The following is a 14,386-nucleotide window of genomic DNA, read 5'->3' as shown; positions in this document are numbered from 1 at the left end:
AGTAAAATTATACAAGACCACCAAAGCTGGAAACAAGACAATTTATTTTACGATCTTGCAAGAAAGGACCCCAATTGCAGGAAGCAATTGAAGTGATGATTATTCAAACTACTACACAGTTATACTTTTGAGCTGCGTGAGGTCACCTCTCCCAACTCCTGCATTACCCAATCTCTCTTAGTATTTTGCCTCTGCCCATCTATGCTCCACGCCCATTGCCCCCTTCCCCAGGTTGGCTACCTTCCCCTCTGTAAGTGCTGACACACACATCATTTTGTTGACAGTACATCAAGATCTGGTTTAACATTTTGTATCTATTCTGCTGGTACATTTCATCCTCGGACATTTCATTATCTTGTATCATTTTGTATAGTCCGAGCATTTCGGTTATCTCAGCTTTTTGCTGAAAACATAATTTTTAAAAATAACTTATTTGCTATAATAATTACACACCAAAGTTAGTATTTAATTAACCACAATTATACACTGAAAAGTAGAGATACTCTGCCCTAAATACCTGCAGAGTTAATAGTTCTCTTGCTGTACCCCTTTTCTGTATGCTTTTTCTATATCTGCAAAAACAACACTTTTCCCCATTTCTAACAATAGAACTAGAAAGGAGATTCAGCTGAAAGATTTTATGCAGTTAGTAGCTAAATTGAAAAGCAGCGCCTCCAAGGTAGTAATCCTGAGAATACTACATGAGCAACATAATATAGGACAAATAAAGTTAAGGAGTTAAATGTGTGGCTCAAAGATTGATGTGGGAAGAATGGGTTTCAGTTCATGGGACACTGACTCTGTACAGTATAGAAGGGAGCTATTCTAGTGGCATGGGTGTCACATGCTGGGACCCAATATTCTGCGAAATTGAATAACTAGGGCTGTAGAGAAGGTTTTGAACTAATTAATAATAATAGTATTTTATTGTTACATGAATTCATGAAAATATAGGAAAACGTGTATAAGTCATCATAATCCAGCGCCACTTTAATTATATAAATTACAAAAAGAAATAAATCATGCAAAGTTAGGACAAATTTCATATTTTGTTCCATACATGGCTTTTTGATTTTCTAAGTGGCTACAGGACGCAACCACACACTGCGGCCGACAAAGCAGGCCCTGATGCTGCAACACCAAGGAGGAAGCATGCTGAAACAACCCCTACTGCCGCTGACTGGATGTAGAACAGTGCTTCTACCAAAAGCTGGCCCTGAGGCCACAATACCAAGGAGAAAGGACACAAAGCAATCCCACCATTGTTGACCGGATCCAGAGTATCGCCTCTGTCTTAGCCGTCCCATCACTGCTGATACTTCAGCTGTTGTCGTAGCCAAGAGACTGTCCCAAGTCTTGAGGACCAGGACTCTCTCGACTCCCAAGAACCAATTGACCGTCCCAATTAATTCCTGAGGACTGAGAGATCATTCAGTTGAGAGATCATTTACTCTGCTGCCATCGCAGACACTGCCAAAACTTCAGAGGCAAAAAACAGACTGAAATTCATCACTGCTAGAACAGTTGCCCAAGCTGTTACCACTATGGCCACAAGGAATGGACTGGACCAGCCACTAAACAGCTCCCCGTAACCTCTCTCCACCATCGCAGCTGCTGAAACAGGAAAGATGATTTTGATTCAAAAGTTAAATGAGGAAAAGTAACATAAAAGAAGGATGCACTCACTCGTGAGAGGGAGCGGTTGGGCCTGGAGCTCGAACACTACTTGCCTTGCTGCCTCCACCATCTTGGAAAAAGTGAAAAAAAGTTAGAGGGATGGAGGGTTCTGGAGAAAGGAAACATTAGGTTACAAACAAAGGAGATGACAGCATTACAAATTTGACTATTTAGATAATTCCCAGAATGGATGGAATGTTCGTACTTAAAACCTAGCAGATAAAGTCAAAGAGGGGGAGCGATAGGCAAAGAAGTAAAATTAATGGTTCTTAAGTGCACTTTGTATTTGGAATAAAATAAATGAATTAATGGCATAGCTAGAGATGAATAGAGATGAAATGATTTTTGCTGCCATTATAGAGTCATGGTTAGAAGAAGATCTAGGCTGAGAGTTGAATATTCAGGATTATCTGTCTTTTTGAAAGGACGGGCACGAAGGAAAATGAGGTGGGGTAGCATTGTTAGCATGCGATAATGTAAGTGCAATAGCAAGAAATTATCTTAGACTGGCAGATGTAGAATCCGTTTGGGTGAAAATAAAGAAAACTAAGGAGACAAAGGCCCTAATAGTCCATAGACCCCTCCCATCTCAGAGTATCTGTAGTGGGTAGAGAATTATAACTACATGTAGGAAAGGCAGTACATTGATCATGAGTGACTCTAGTCTGCATGTAGATTAGAAAAATCAAATTGGCAAAAAATGCCATGAGGAACAATTCATAGAATACATTTAGGACAGCTTCCTATAATAATATGTTATGAATCCAAACAGGGATCAGATTATTTTCGATTTGTTAATGTTTAATAATGTAAAAGATCCCCTCGGAAGCAGTGACCTCAAAACTGTAAAATTTAGCATTCAATTTGTGAATGAAAATCTTGGATCAGATACAATTGTGTTAGATGTTAGTAAGGATAATTAAGAATGAGAGCAGTGTTGGCTGGAATGGATGTAGAAAGGAGTTTAGTAGAAAAAAACAGTGGATTAACAATCACATATGTTTAAGAGAATGGTTCATAGCTGACAACAAAGATATATCTCAGTGAGGAAGAAGGAACAGATCCAAGCTCTTTAGTCCTGCCACATCCATTTGTGGATAGTAGTAGACAATTAAACAATTCACTGGAGGACGAGGCTGCACAAAATCTCCATCCGCAATGACAGAGGTGCCCAGCACATCAGTGCAAAAAGCAAGGCTGAAGTATTTGCAGCAATCTACAGCCATAAGTGCCAAGTGGATAATCCATCTTGGCCTCCTCCAGTACTCCCCAATGTCACAGATATCAGTCTCCAGCTAATTCGATTCACTTCACATGATACCAAGAAACAGTTGGAGACATTGGATACGTCAAAGACTATGGGCCCTGACAACATTCCGGCAATAGTGCTGAAGAGTTGTATTCCAGAAGTTGCTGCTCTCCCAAGCTGTTCCAGTACAGGAATAACACTGGCATTGACCTGACAATGTGGAAAATTGCCTAAGTATGTCACGTACATTAAAAGCCAATTACCATCCCAACAGCCCACTGTCGATCATCAGTGAAGTGAGGGAAGGTGTCATCAACAGTGCTATCATGCATTGTTCAGCAACAACCTGCTCAGTGACGTCCAGTTTGGATTCGACTAGGACCACTCAACTCTTGACCTCATTACAACCTTGGATCAAATATGGACAAAAGATCTGAATTCCAGGGATGACGTGAGAATGATACACCAAGGCTGTACTTGACAGTGTGTGGTATCAAGGAGCCCTCACATTGGAATCAATGGGGGTGAGCTGGCAAACTCTCCGCTGGTTGGAGGTGTACCTGGTAGATGGTTGTGGTGTTTGGAGATCAGTCATCTCAGCTCCTGGAAATCTCTTGTCGGAGTTCCTTAGGATGGTGTCCTGGACTCAACCACCTTCAGCTGCTTCATCAATGACTTTCCCTCTATCATACGGTCAGAAGTGGGGATGTTCACCAGTGATTGCACAATTTTCAGCACCATTCATGACTACTGAGATACTGAAGCAGTCTGCATGATCTGGACAATATCCAGGCTTGGGCTGACAAATGGCAGGCTATGACCATCAATAGTAAGAGTCAATCTAACCACAGCCCCTTGACCTTCAGTGATGTTATCATCACTGAATCCCCCACTATCAATATTCTGGAAGTTACCATTGACCAGATACTCAACTAGACTCGCCACATAAAGATAGAGGCTTCAAGAGCAGGTCAGAGGCTAGTTGAAACTTTATTGCTGGAACAGCACAGCAGGTCAGGCAGCATCCAGGGAACAGGAGATTCGACGTTTCGGGCACAGGCCCTTCTTCAGGAATGAGCAGAGAGTGTTCAGCTGCTGAACACTCTCTGCTCATTCCTGAAGAAGGGCCTGTGCCCGAAACGTCGAATCTCCTGTTCCCTGGATGCTGCCTGACCTGCTGTGCTGTTCCAGCAATAAAGTTTCAACTTTGATCTCCAGCATCTGTAGACCTCACTTTCTCCAGGTCAGAGGCTAGCAATACTATGGCAAATAACTCGCCTCTTGACTCGCCAAAACCTATCCACTATGTGCAAAGTACAATTCAGGAGTGTGATCGAATACATCCCACTTGCCTGGATGGGTGCAGCTGCAACAGCACTCAAGAAGCTTGACACCATGCAAGACAAAGCAGCCTGCTTGATTGGCACCACATCCAAAAGCATCCACTCCCTGCACCAGCAATGTTCAGCAGCAGTGTGTACTATTTACAAGATGCATTGCAGAAGTTTACCAAGGATCCTCAGATAGCACCTTTCAAACCCACAGCCACTTCCATCCTTTAGCTTTGACAAAGGGTCAGTTAGACTCGAAACATCAGCTCTTTTGTCTCCTTACAGATGCTGCCAGACCTGCTGAGATTTTCCAGCATTTTCTCTTTTGGTTCCATCTAAAAGGACAAGGGCAGCAGATACATAGGAACACCCACAACCTTCAAGTTCTCCTACAAGCCACTCACCACCCTGAATTGAGAATATATTGCTGTTCCTTCACTGTTGGTGGGTTTACATCCTGAAATTCCATCCCCAACTGTACTTTGGTTCAACCCACAGCAGGTGGACGGCAGTGGTTAAAGAAGGCAGCTCAACATTACTTTTTCAAAGGCAGCTAGGGACAGGCAATATGTGCTGGCCAGCCAGCAATACCCACAGCACAAATAAATAAATTAAAACATTAAAATGTAAATAAGACATTCTTAAAAAGTTGTTATATATTTCACTTATCTTCTTTAATAAAAATGCAACAAATGGATTGGAATTGAAAAGGTTATACCAAACAGCTTACTCACAAGTGCAATAAAAAACAATACTTGTATAAATGGAGAAATGGAGACCACCTCAAATACCAGCAGAAGAGGAATGGGTAGTAATCCATCAGGTGGTAGTCACATCTGATTGTCAGAATAACATTTTACAAATGGCTCACAAATTCCAAGTTATATAGGTATTAGGAAAATCTTAGCTAAAATATTAACATTTTTATTGCTAAAGATTAAAGAAGTCGTCAAAGTTTGCCAGACATTCTGAAGTAGCGAGGAAACCTGTACTGTCACCTAAACGCATGCCTTTACTTATGATACCAACATTTGAAGCACCATATAGGTCCTTTATGGACTACTGCCCATTCCTCCTTGGCTAGTATTTGAGGTAGTCTCCATTTCTTCATTCATATCAGGAATGGGAACCAGTATCATGTAAAGATTTCCCACACGTATGATTTTACAAAAAAAAATGACAGTGATGGTGAAAAAATGAATTCCATGTTTTACAAGATATAGATTACCCAAAGAAAGACAATCAGATCCAGGTTCATATTTTATGTTGAAAGTATTCAAAGAAGTTTTTCTTGCTTGAGGAATAAAATCATTTATATCTTCTGCTTATCATCCACAATCTTAAGGTGTATTAAAATATGGCATCAAACTTTGGCGGATATGATTAGACTTTATTGTCAAAAATGACCTAATACTTGAACTAAAGGAATTACTTGTTACTGATTTCCATTAAGGACGCTACATATGAGTCCACAAGATTAAGTCCCTTTGAACTCATATGCAGTCAAGAGGTGGACGACCACTTAATTAAAGAAAAATTGATAAACCGAAGTTCAGAGACTGTGCTTCCAGCTTATGGTTCAAATTTCAGAGAGAAACCAATTAGAGCATAAAGTCATAGGGATGTACAGCACAGCAGCAGAGCCCTTGGCCCAACTCGCCCAAGCTGACCAGATACCCTAAATAAATCCAGTCCCATTTGCCTACATTTGGCCCATATCCCACTAAACCCCTCCTATTCATATATCCATCCAGATGTCTTTCAAATGTTGTAATTGTACCAGTCTCCACCACATCCTCTGGTGGCTCATTCAACATATGCACCACTCTCTATGTGTGAAAAGGTTGCCCCTTAGGCCCATTTACATCTTTCCCCTCTCACCTTAAACCTATTCCATTTAGTTTTGGAATCCCCCCCCCACCAACCCCACCAAGGAGAAAAGACCTTGTGGCAATTTATCCTATCTATGCCCCGCATGATTTTATACATCTCTATAAAGTCACCCCATAGCCTCTGATGCTCCAGGGAAAATAGCCCCAGACTATTCAGCCTCTCCCTATATCTCAAACCCTCCAATCCTGATAGCGTCCTTGCAAATTTTTTCTGAGCCCTTTCAAGTTTCACAATATCCTTCCTATAGCAGGGAGACCAGAAGTGCACGCAATATTCCAAAAGTGCCTAACCAATGTCCTATACAGCTGCAACATGACCTCCCAACTCCTATACTTGATGCATTTACTAATAAAGGCAAGCATGCCAAACACCTTCAGTATGCTGTCCACCTGCCATTCCACTTTCAAGGAACTATGAACCTGAACTCCAAGGTCTCTTTGTTTAGCAACACGCCCCAGGACCTTGCCATTAAATGTGTAAGTCCTGCCCTGATTTGCCTTTCCAAAATGCAACACCACATATTTATCTAAATTAAACTCTATCTGCCACACCTCAGCCTATTGACCCATCTGATCAAAGCTGAAAATGTGTTGCTGGAAAAGCGCAGCAGGTCAGGCAGCATCCAGGGAACAGGAGAATCGACGTTTCGGGCATAAGCCCTTCTTCAGGAAGGGCTTATGCCCAAAACGTCGATTCTCCTGTTCCCTGGATGCTGCCTGACCTGCTGCGCTTTTCCAGCAACACATTTTCAGCTCTGATCTCCAGCATCTGCAGACCTCACTTTCTCCATCTGATCAAAGTCCTGTTACATCTAAGATAACTTTTGGAAGTTGTCTGAAAGCATTTCAAATGTTCTTAACACAAAATGAAAGCTATAGCACATAAAAAACAGCTAAAGTTTGAAATACAAGATATTTGTGTAGCTCCCTGTCTCTGGGAAGCCGTTAAAAGCAAAGTTCACTGAATCTTATTCAAATCAAAAAGAAACTTAATTATGTATATTTATTGTGAGTACTCCAAACAGAAGAAAGAATCACTAAGTGTGCCATGTTAACATATTAAAAAGATATAACAGGATGATAGGAGAAAAATGTACTTGGTAGTGAGAGAATTAAGGAGTGAAATAAAAATATTAGAAAATTTGAAAAATGAAAAGTTAACTGTCTAACAATTAAGTTGGATAGTACAGTGGTTCTAACTTCCAGATAATTGTTGAAGTGACTTACAAAGATTATTACCGAATAATAAATCAATTTATGGGAATAGGCTGGGCAAAACAGTTTTGGCAGTTCATAGTGTTAATGTAGGGCATGCAACATCCTTTATAGACTTGATCCAGAGAGCTGTAGGTGTAGAAACTGTTGGGCCACAAAGGTTTTGTCTTGATTGCTGCAAAGTTGATGTTGTATTGAAAATAGACTGTCTTCTTATTCCATGGTTGGAGGACTGTATTAAATAAATTAGATACATATAATTCATGAGAAATTATGAGAAGCAATTCAAACTGCCTGTTGATACCAGTGACATTGCTATGGGACTGTTTTATAGAAATTGACATTATGGAGATCAAATGGCCTGACAGTTAATTTTCAGAAACTGGAGACTTATCAATAAAAAACATTCAACAATTGAGAAGGAGATATTGAATCTTGAGTAGACTCTACATCATTTTGAAATAACCATCACCAACAATGTGGAAAGTGCAATTGTTTTTATGGATCACAATCCTTTGATTTTATTCAAATGACTTAAGGACAAGAACTTTATGATTATTTTGGTGGAGTTTAATTCTCTAAATGTATAATTTGAAAGCCATTCATGTGCTTTGAAAAGAAAATAATAGAGCAGATGCTTTATCAGAAGCACTTATGAAAGACAACAAGTGCTATGATGCTCATAGGCTTATACAAAATGTAGTTACTGTGTAATTTGTTGCATCTATAATGTAAATAATAGATTCATGTAAACTGTTCGTGCGATATAGAGTTTGGATAATTCTTAATGGGTAACAAAAATACCTCTTAAAGATACATTTTTATTCATCTTTTGGTGGGGCTGTTTATGAAGTGATGTATATATTCTAAATTTATTTCGTTTCATTTGTTTTAGAGTTTGGATTTTGGACTAGTGGCATGTGGATTTTGATCTATGTGTATATGAGGAGATTTAATGGTTAACTGCCAATATTTCTGAAGCTATTTTTTAAAACAGAAGTGTGAGAGAAGAAGTCCCTGAAGTGAAAATAGGAATTTGTGTTGAGGTTTTACGAACAGACATGGTAAATGTTGAGGAGCATTAGTTTGATATCGGTTTAGGAAGGTCAGAATGTTTTTTTAATTGCTCAAGTTCTAGTTGAAGTTAAATGTATGAAACAGTGTTTTTCTAGAGATAAGATTAACTCAGGGATCTATGTACATGGACTCCAAGGTCCCTCTGCACATCCACACTACGAAGAATCTTTCAATCGACCCAGTACTCTGCCTTCCTGTTATTCTTCCCAAAGTGCATCACCTCACATTTAGCTGCATTGAACTCCATTTTCCACCTCTCAGCCTAATTCTGCAGTTTATCCAAGTCCCCCTGCAACCTGTAACATTCTTCCACACTGTCCACTACTCCACCAACTTTAGTGTCGTCTGCAAATTTACCAATCCATCCAACTATGCCTGCGTCTAAGTCATTTATAAAAATGACAAACAGCAGTGGTCCCAAAACAGATCCTTGTGGCACACCACAAGTAACTGGACTCTACCACTGGCTGCCTTCTTTCAGAAAGCCACTTTCTAATCCAAACTGCTAAATCACCCTCAATTCCATGCCTCTGCATTTTCTCCAACAGCCTACCATCTGGAACCTTATCAAAGGCTTTACTGAAGTCCATGTATACCATGTCAACTGCCCTACCCTCATCGACATGCTTGGTTACCTTCTAAAAAAAACTGTGAGGTTTGTGAGACGTGACCTGCCCTTGACGAAACCATGTTGACTATCTGTAATCCTGATTTTGACTTGTCCTGTAATAATGGGTAAAAACAATGACTGCAGATGCTGGAAAACAGATTCTGGGTTAGTGGTCCTGGAAGAGCACAGCAGTTCAGGCAGCATCCGAGGAGCAGTAAAATCGACGTTTCGGGCAAAAGCCCTTCATCAGGAATCCTGATGAAGGGCTTTTGCCCGAAACATCGATTTTACTGCTCCTCGGATGCTGCCTGAACTGCTGTGCTCTTCCAGCATCACTAACCCTTGTCCTGAAATAATGTCAACTGGGATTTTAACAAGTGCAGTAATTTTAGCGATAGTTTTGCTTTAGCAATACCCATGTATTGAAGTGTGGATGTGTTGTTAGCATTTTGTCAACTCTTTCTATCATCCAGTTTCCAAAGTAATCACATGTGTTGCCTTTACTGAGGTTTGCAGTCCTGACAATTTTTGCAGAATGGCTCTATTGTAGCTATTACACTTGTCTGTCCAGACTAGGAATAGTAATTTATTATCTCTATAAATTATGTTGATCTCTAGTTAAAATTAATAAAGTTATGCAAGTGTTAATTTGATGCATTTGTATCCTGCTTAACTTAACTCCACTACAGAGGTTACTATTACAGAAGAAAGTGAAGGAGACTACCAGTATGAAGAGGTACAGTATGTTTTTGTTTATTTCAAATCAAACCTTTCTAACCATATTATATTTTATCACTTCTTGTAAATGGGCATTCACAACACATAGTCAAGATTGGAGTGGTGCTGAAAAAAGCACAGCAGGTCAGGCAGCATCCGGGGAGCAGGAAAATCAACGTTTTCCTGCTTCTCAGATACTGCCTGACCTGCTGTGCTTTTCCAGCACCACTCTAATCTTGACTCTGATCTCCAGCATCTACAGTCCTCTCTTTCGCCTATTCACAACACACATTCTTACTCTTCAGGATCTTGAGGTTTGAATGGAAGAGTCAACTAGTGGAAGAGGCACCTCCACATTATGAAATGCTGGCTTGTAAAAATGATCCAAAGCTATTCTGGAACTCTTTTCTTTCCCCCTGAAATACTTCTACTTTGATAGTAACTTAGAAATGGTTCTATCTCACATGTGTTATTGACTATTTAACATTGTTATGAAATTTGCCATGTTGTTTGCCTAACTAACTTTCTATAGTGTTTTTACAAGTATTCATTATACTTTAGCTGTTCTTTTAGCATGTTCTGTCAGCATGCTAGAATTTCAAATTTGTTTGAGAGCACGAAACATGAGTCTTACATTAATGTTCTGGAGTTAAACAAAGGTAATTGGATAAGCATGAAGACAGATTTGGCTGTGGTGGACTGGACATGAAGACTAAAAAGTAGGAAAGTTGATGAACAGATATTCAATTTCTCCCAACTAATGTATATTCCAGAGAAGAAGACACTGGTAGAATAAATAGCAATGGCTGAGCAAGGAAGTTAAGGATAATATGAAAGCAAAAACAAAACATGCCATATTGCAAACGCTGATGTCAAGATGGAAGATTGGGAAAATTTTAAAGATCAATGATGGGTTTCCCAAAAAAAGTAATAAAAATAGTAAAGAAATTATGAAAGCAAACTAGCAAAATAGCAAACATTTCTATGTTTATAAAAGGAAAGAATGTAGCTAAAACGAATGTTGGTTTCTTTGAAGATGAGACTGGGGAGTTAGTAGTGGGGAACATAAATGGTGGAAAAGCAAAATAAATATTTTGCTTCAGTTTTCACAGTAGAGAATAATAATATCATCCCAATAGTAACAGATGCAGAAATTATAGAAAAAGAGGAGCATGGAACATTCGTCATCATTAGTCTATCAGTACTGTGCAAACTATTGGAATTAAAAGTTTCAAGGACCTGATGGTCTACATCAGGGATAGCATAAAAGCAAAAGAGAAAGCATATAATGTGGGGGAAGGGTAGTGGGAATCCAGAGGATTGCGAAGCTTACAAAGACCAACAGGGGGCAATACAAAAAAGAAATAAAGAGGGAAAAGATTAAATAGGAGGGTAAGGTAGCCAGTAATTTAAAGGAAGATGTAAGAGTTTCTTTCGAAAGATAAAGGGCAAAAGAAGAATTTGGACAGGTTAGGAGAGTGGGCAAAGAAGGGGCAAATGGGGTACAACGTCTGAAAGTCAGTGCTCATGCACTTTGGTAGGAAGAATAGAGGCATGGATTATTTTCTAAATGGTGGGAAAATTCAGAAGTCTGAAGTGCAAAGAGACTGGGGAGTTCTAGTCCAGGATTCTCTCAAGGTAAACTTGTAGGTTGAGTCAGTAGTTTGGAAGGCAAATGCAATGATGGCATTTATTTTGAGAGGACTTGAATATAAAAGCAGGGATGTTCTTCTGAGGCTCTGTTAAGCTCTAGTCAGACCACATTTGGTGTATTATGCACAGTTTTGGGCCCTATATCTCAGGAAGGATGTACTGGCCCACAGCGTGTTCAGAGGAGGTTCACGAGAATAATACCAGGAATGAAAAGCTTAACATATGAGTATTGTTTGAGGACTCTGCTCTATATTCAATGCAGTTTAGAAGGATGGCTGGGAGGGGGATTTTATTGAAGCATACAGAATACTGAATGGCCTGGACAGAGTAGATGTTGGGAAGATGTTTCCATTGGTAGGAGAGACTAGGACCTGAGGGCACAGCCTTAGGGTAAAGGGAAGACCTTTGAGAACTGACTTAAGGAGAAACCTCTTCAGCCAGAGAGTGATGAATCTATGGAATTCATTGCCACAGAAGTCAGTGGAGGCCAGATCATTGAGTATATTTAAGACTGAGATAGATAGGTCCTTAAGAATCAAAGGGATCACGGATTATGAGGAAAAAGTAGGAGAATGGTGTTGAGACACTTATCAGCCATGATTGAATTGCAGAGTAAACTCAATGGGCTGAATAACCTAATTCCTGCTTCTATTTCTTATGGTCTTATCCTAGAATCTTGAAGGAAGTGATAGCAGAAATAGTGGATCTAGTTGTTTTAAAATGCCAAAATTCTCTGGCTTCTGGACATATACAAATAAATCTTAAAAATGGAAATACAATGTCCTGATTCAAAAAGGGAAAGAGACAGATGCTATGAAAATATAGACCAGTTAACTTAATGTTGGTCATTGTGAACTTGTTCAAATCCATTATTAAGGAAGTAATAACAGGATATTTGGGAAGTTGAAATACAATCCATCAGAATCAGCATGGTTACATGAAGGGTAAATTGTGTTTGACTTGCATTGAGTCTGCTTGAGTTCTTCAAAGTTGTTACAAGCAATGTGAATAATGGGGTTCTTGTAGATGTAATATATGTGGATTTCTGAAGGCATTTGAAAGATTTCTCACAAAAGGATAATACACACGGTAAGATTACATGGGGTTAGGGATAATGTATTAGTTTAGATAAAGGATTGGCTAATTGACAGAAAGGAGGAGTTGGAATAAACTTGCAGGTTGAGTCAGTAGTTAGGAAGGCAAATGCAATGATGGTAAAGTAGGGGCAAAGTCAGCATGATTTAACTAGTGGGGTGCCACTATGATCAGTTCTCAGGCCTCAGTTATTTACGATCTATGTTAATGACTTTGCGGGGATAGAAGGCACAATAGCTAAATTTGCAGAAGACATGAAACTAAGTGGGAAAGTAAGTTCCGATAATGCTATAAAAAAATTTACAAGGTGAATAGGCCAAAATTTGGTAGATGGAATTTTATGTGGGCAAGTGTAAAGTTATTCGTTTTGATCAAAAGAATAGAAACCCAACTTAGTAACAAAATAGAAAGAAACTGCAAAGTGCTTTGATGTAGAGGGATTTGGGTATGCTCGTACATGAATCATGGAAAACTAGTATGCAGTTACAGCAGGTAATAAGGAAGGCAAATAGAATCATGATGAAGGGTTATGCCTGAACATCGACTCTCTTGCTCCTCAGGTGTTGCCTGATTTGCTGTGCCTTTTCCAGCACCACACTTTATCGACTCTGACTCTCCAGCATCTGCAGTCCTCACTATCTCCTAGTTGAGGCAAATGGACTTTGCAATTTATTGCTAAAGGAATAGGGAGGTGTTGCTGCAATTGTATAAGGCATTAATGCACCTGGAATATTGTGCTCAGTTTTGGTTCTCTTAATTGAGGAGAGATATAGTTGCAGAAGCAGTTTGGAGGAGTTTTACCATTAACTCCAGCGATGAAGGGTTTGTCTTGTGAAGAGAAATTGAGCAGTTTAGAGCTATAGTCTCCATGGTTTAGAAGAAAATGAGGTGATTTATTTGAAGTATATAAAGTATTAAGCAGAATTGACAAAATTGATGCAGAGTGGATGTTCCTCTTGTAGGGGGGTCTAGAACTAGAAACTGAACTTCAAACAGAACTGAGGAGGAATTACTTTTGCCAAAGGGTCACAAACCTGTGGCAATCATTACCTCATAGTGTGGTGGATGCTGTGACGTTGGGATGGTTCTGGCAGTGATGTTCTATCGAGAATTGCTTCATGTATGTAAATATAATGCAAGGGGTTATCTGTCCAAATTAGCAGCTTTTGGGTATCTGTTGATGCTCTATTTCACATTCTAGCTCGTAGATCATAGAAGTATTTGTTTTATGTGCAACTACACCTCCCATTATACCACGAATCCTACCAATTAATGCTGCACTTCGGGAAATGTACCTACGATCTACTTTTCTCAGTCATGATTTGAAATAGAGCAAAATTGCCTACTCGTGTATAGGTAGTGATAAAAGTCAAACCTTAGTTACTATAGGCTGTTCCCACAATTTGAATGAAACTCAAATAATTAACTTGGAATTGGATTGAGAAAGTAGCTTTTGTCTGGATCTTCTAAACTTTGTTAAGAAAGTGAGATATTTTACAAGAAGTCACCATTACTTAGCAGTTTTCTAATTAAGTTTTTATTCAAATAAATTGAAAATCCCAAACTCTAAACCAGATTAACCTGTTGCTAGTTGTCCATTGACATCCTGGAACATCTCTGACACCTCCCTCCCCTTCCTGGACCTCTCCATCTCCATTAGTGACGACCGACTTGACACTGACATTTTTTACAAACCCACCGACTCCCACAGCTACCTGGATTACACCTCTTCCCACCCTACCTCTTGCAAAAATGCCATCCCATATTCCCAATTCCTCCGCCTCCGCCGTATCTGCTCCCAGGAAGACCAGTTCCACATAGAACACAACAGATGGCCTCCTTCTTTAGAGACCACAATTTCCCTTCCCAC

General features: G+C 39.6%; 1 protein-coding gene across 5 annotated transcripts in view; it reads left to right on the top strand.

Moving 5' to 3' along the window:
• LOC122551440 (sperm-associated antigen 16 protein) overlaps positions 1 to 14,386 on the top strand; it is a 992,024-nt gene that overhangs the window by 3,300 nt on the left and 974,338 nt on the right. For all 5 annotated transcript variants that reach the window (XM_043693348.1, XM_043693349.1, XM_043693352.1 and 2 more), the window contains exon 2: positions 9,741 to 9,787. In XM_043693348.1, the coding sequence (XP_043549283.1) occupies positions 9,741 to 9,787 (47 nt within the window). The remainder of the gene's footprint in view (positions 1 to 9,740; positions 9,788 to 14,386) is intronic.

Source organism: Chiloscyllium plagiosum, chromosome 7 (assembly GCF_004010195.1).
Source record: "Chiloscyllium plagiosum isolate BGI_BamShark_2017 chromosome 7, ASM401019v2, whole genome shotgun sequence".
NCBI lineage: Eukaryota > Metazoa > Chordata > Chondrichthyes > Orectolobiformes > Hemiscylliidae > Chiloscyllium > Chiloscyllium plagiosum.
This window is presented reverse-complemented; position numbering and strand designations above follow the sequence as displayed.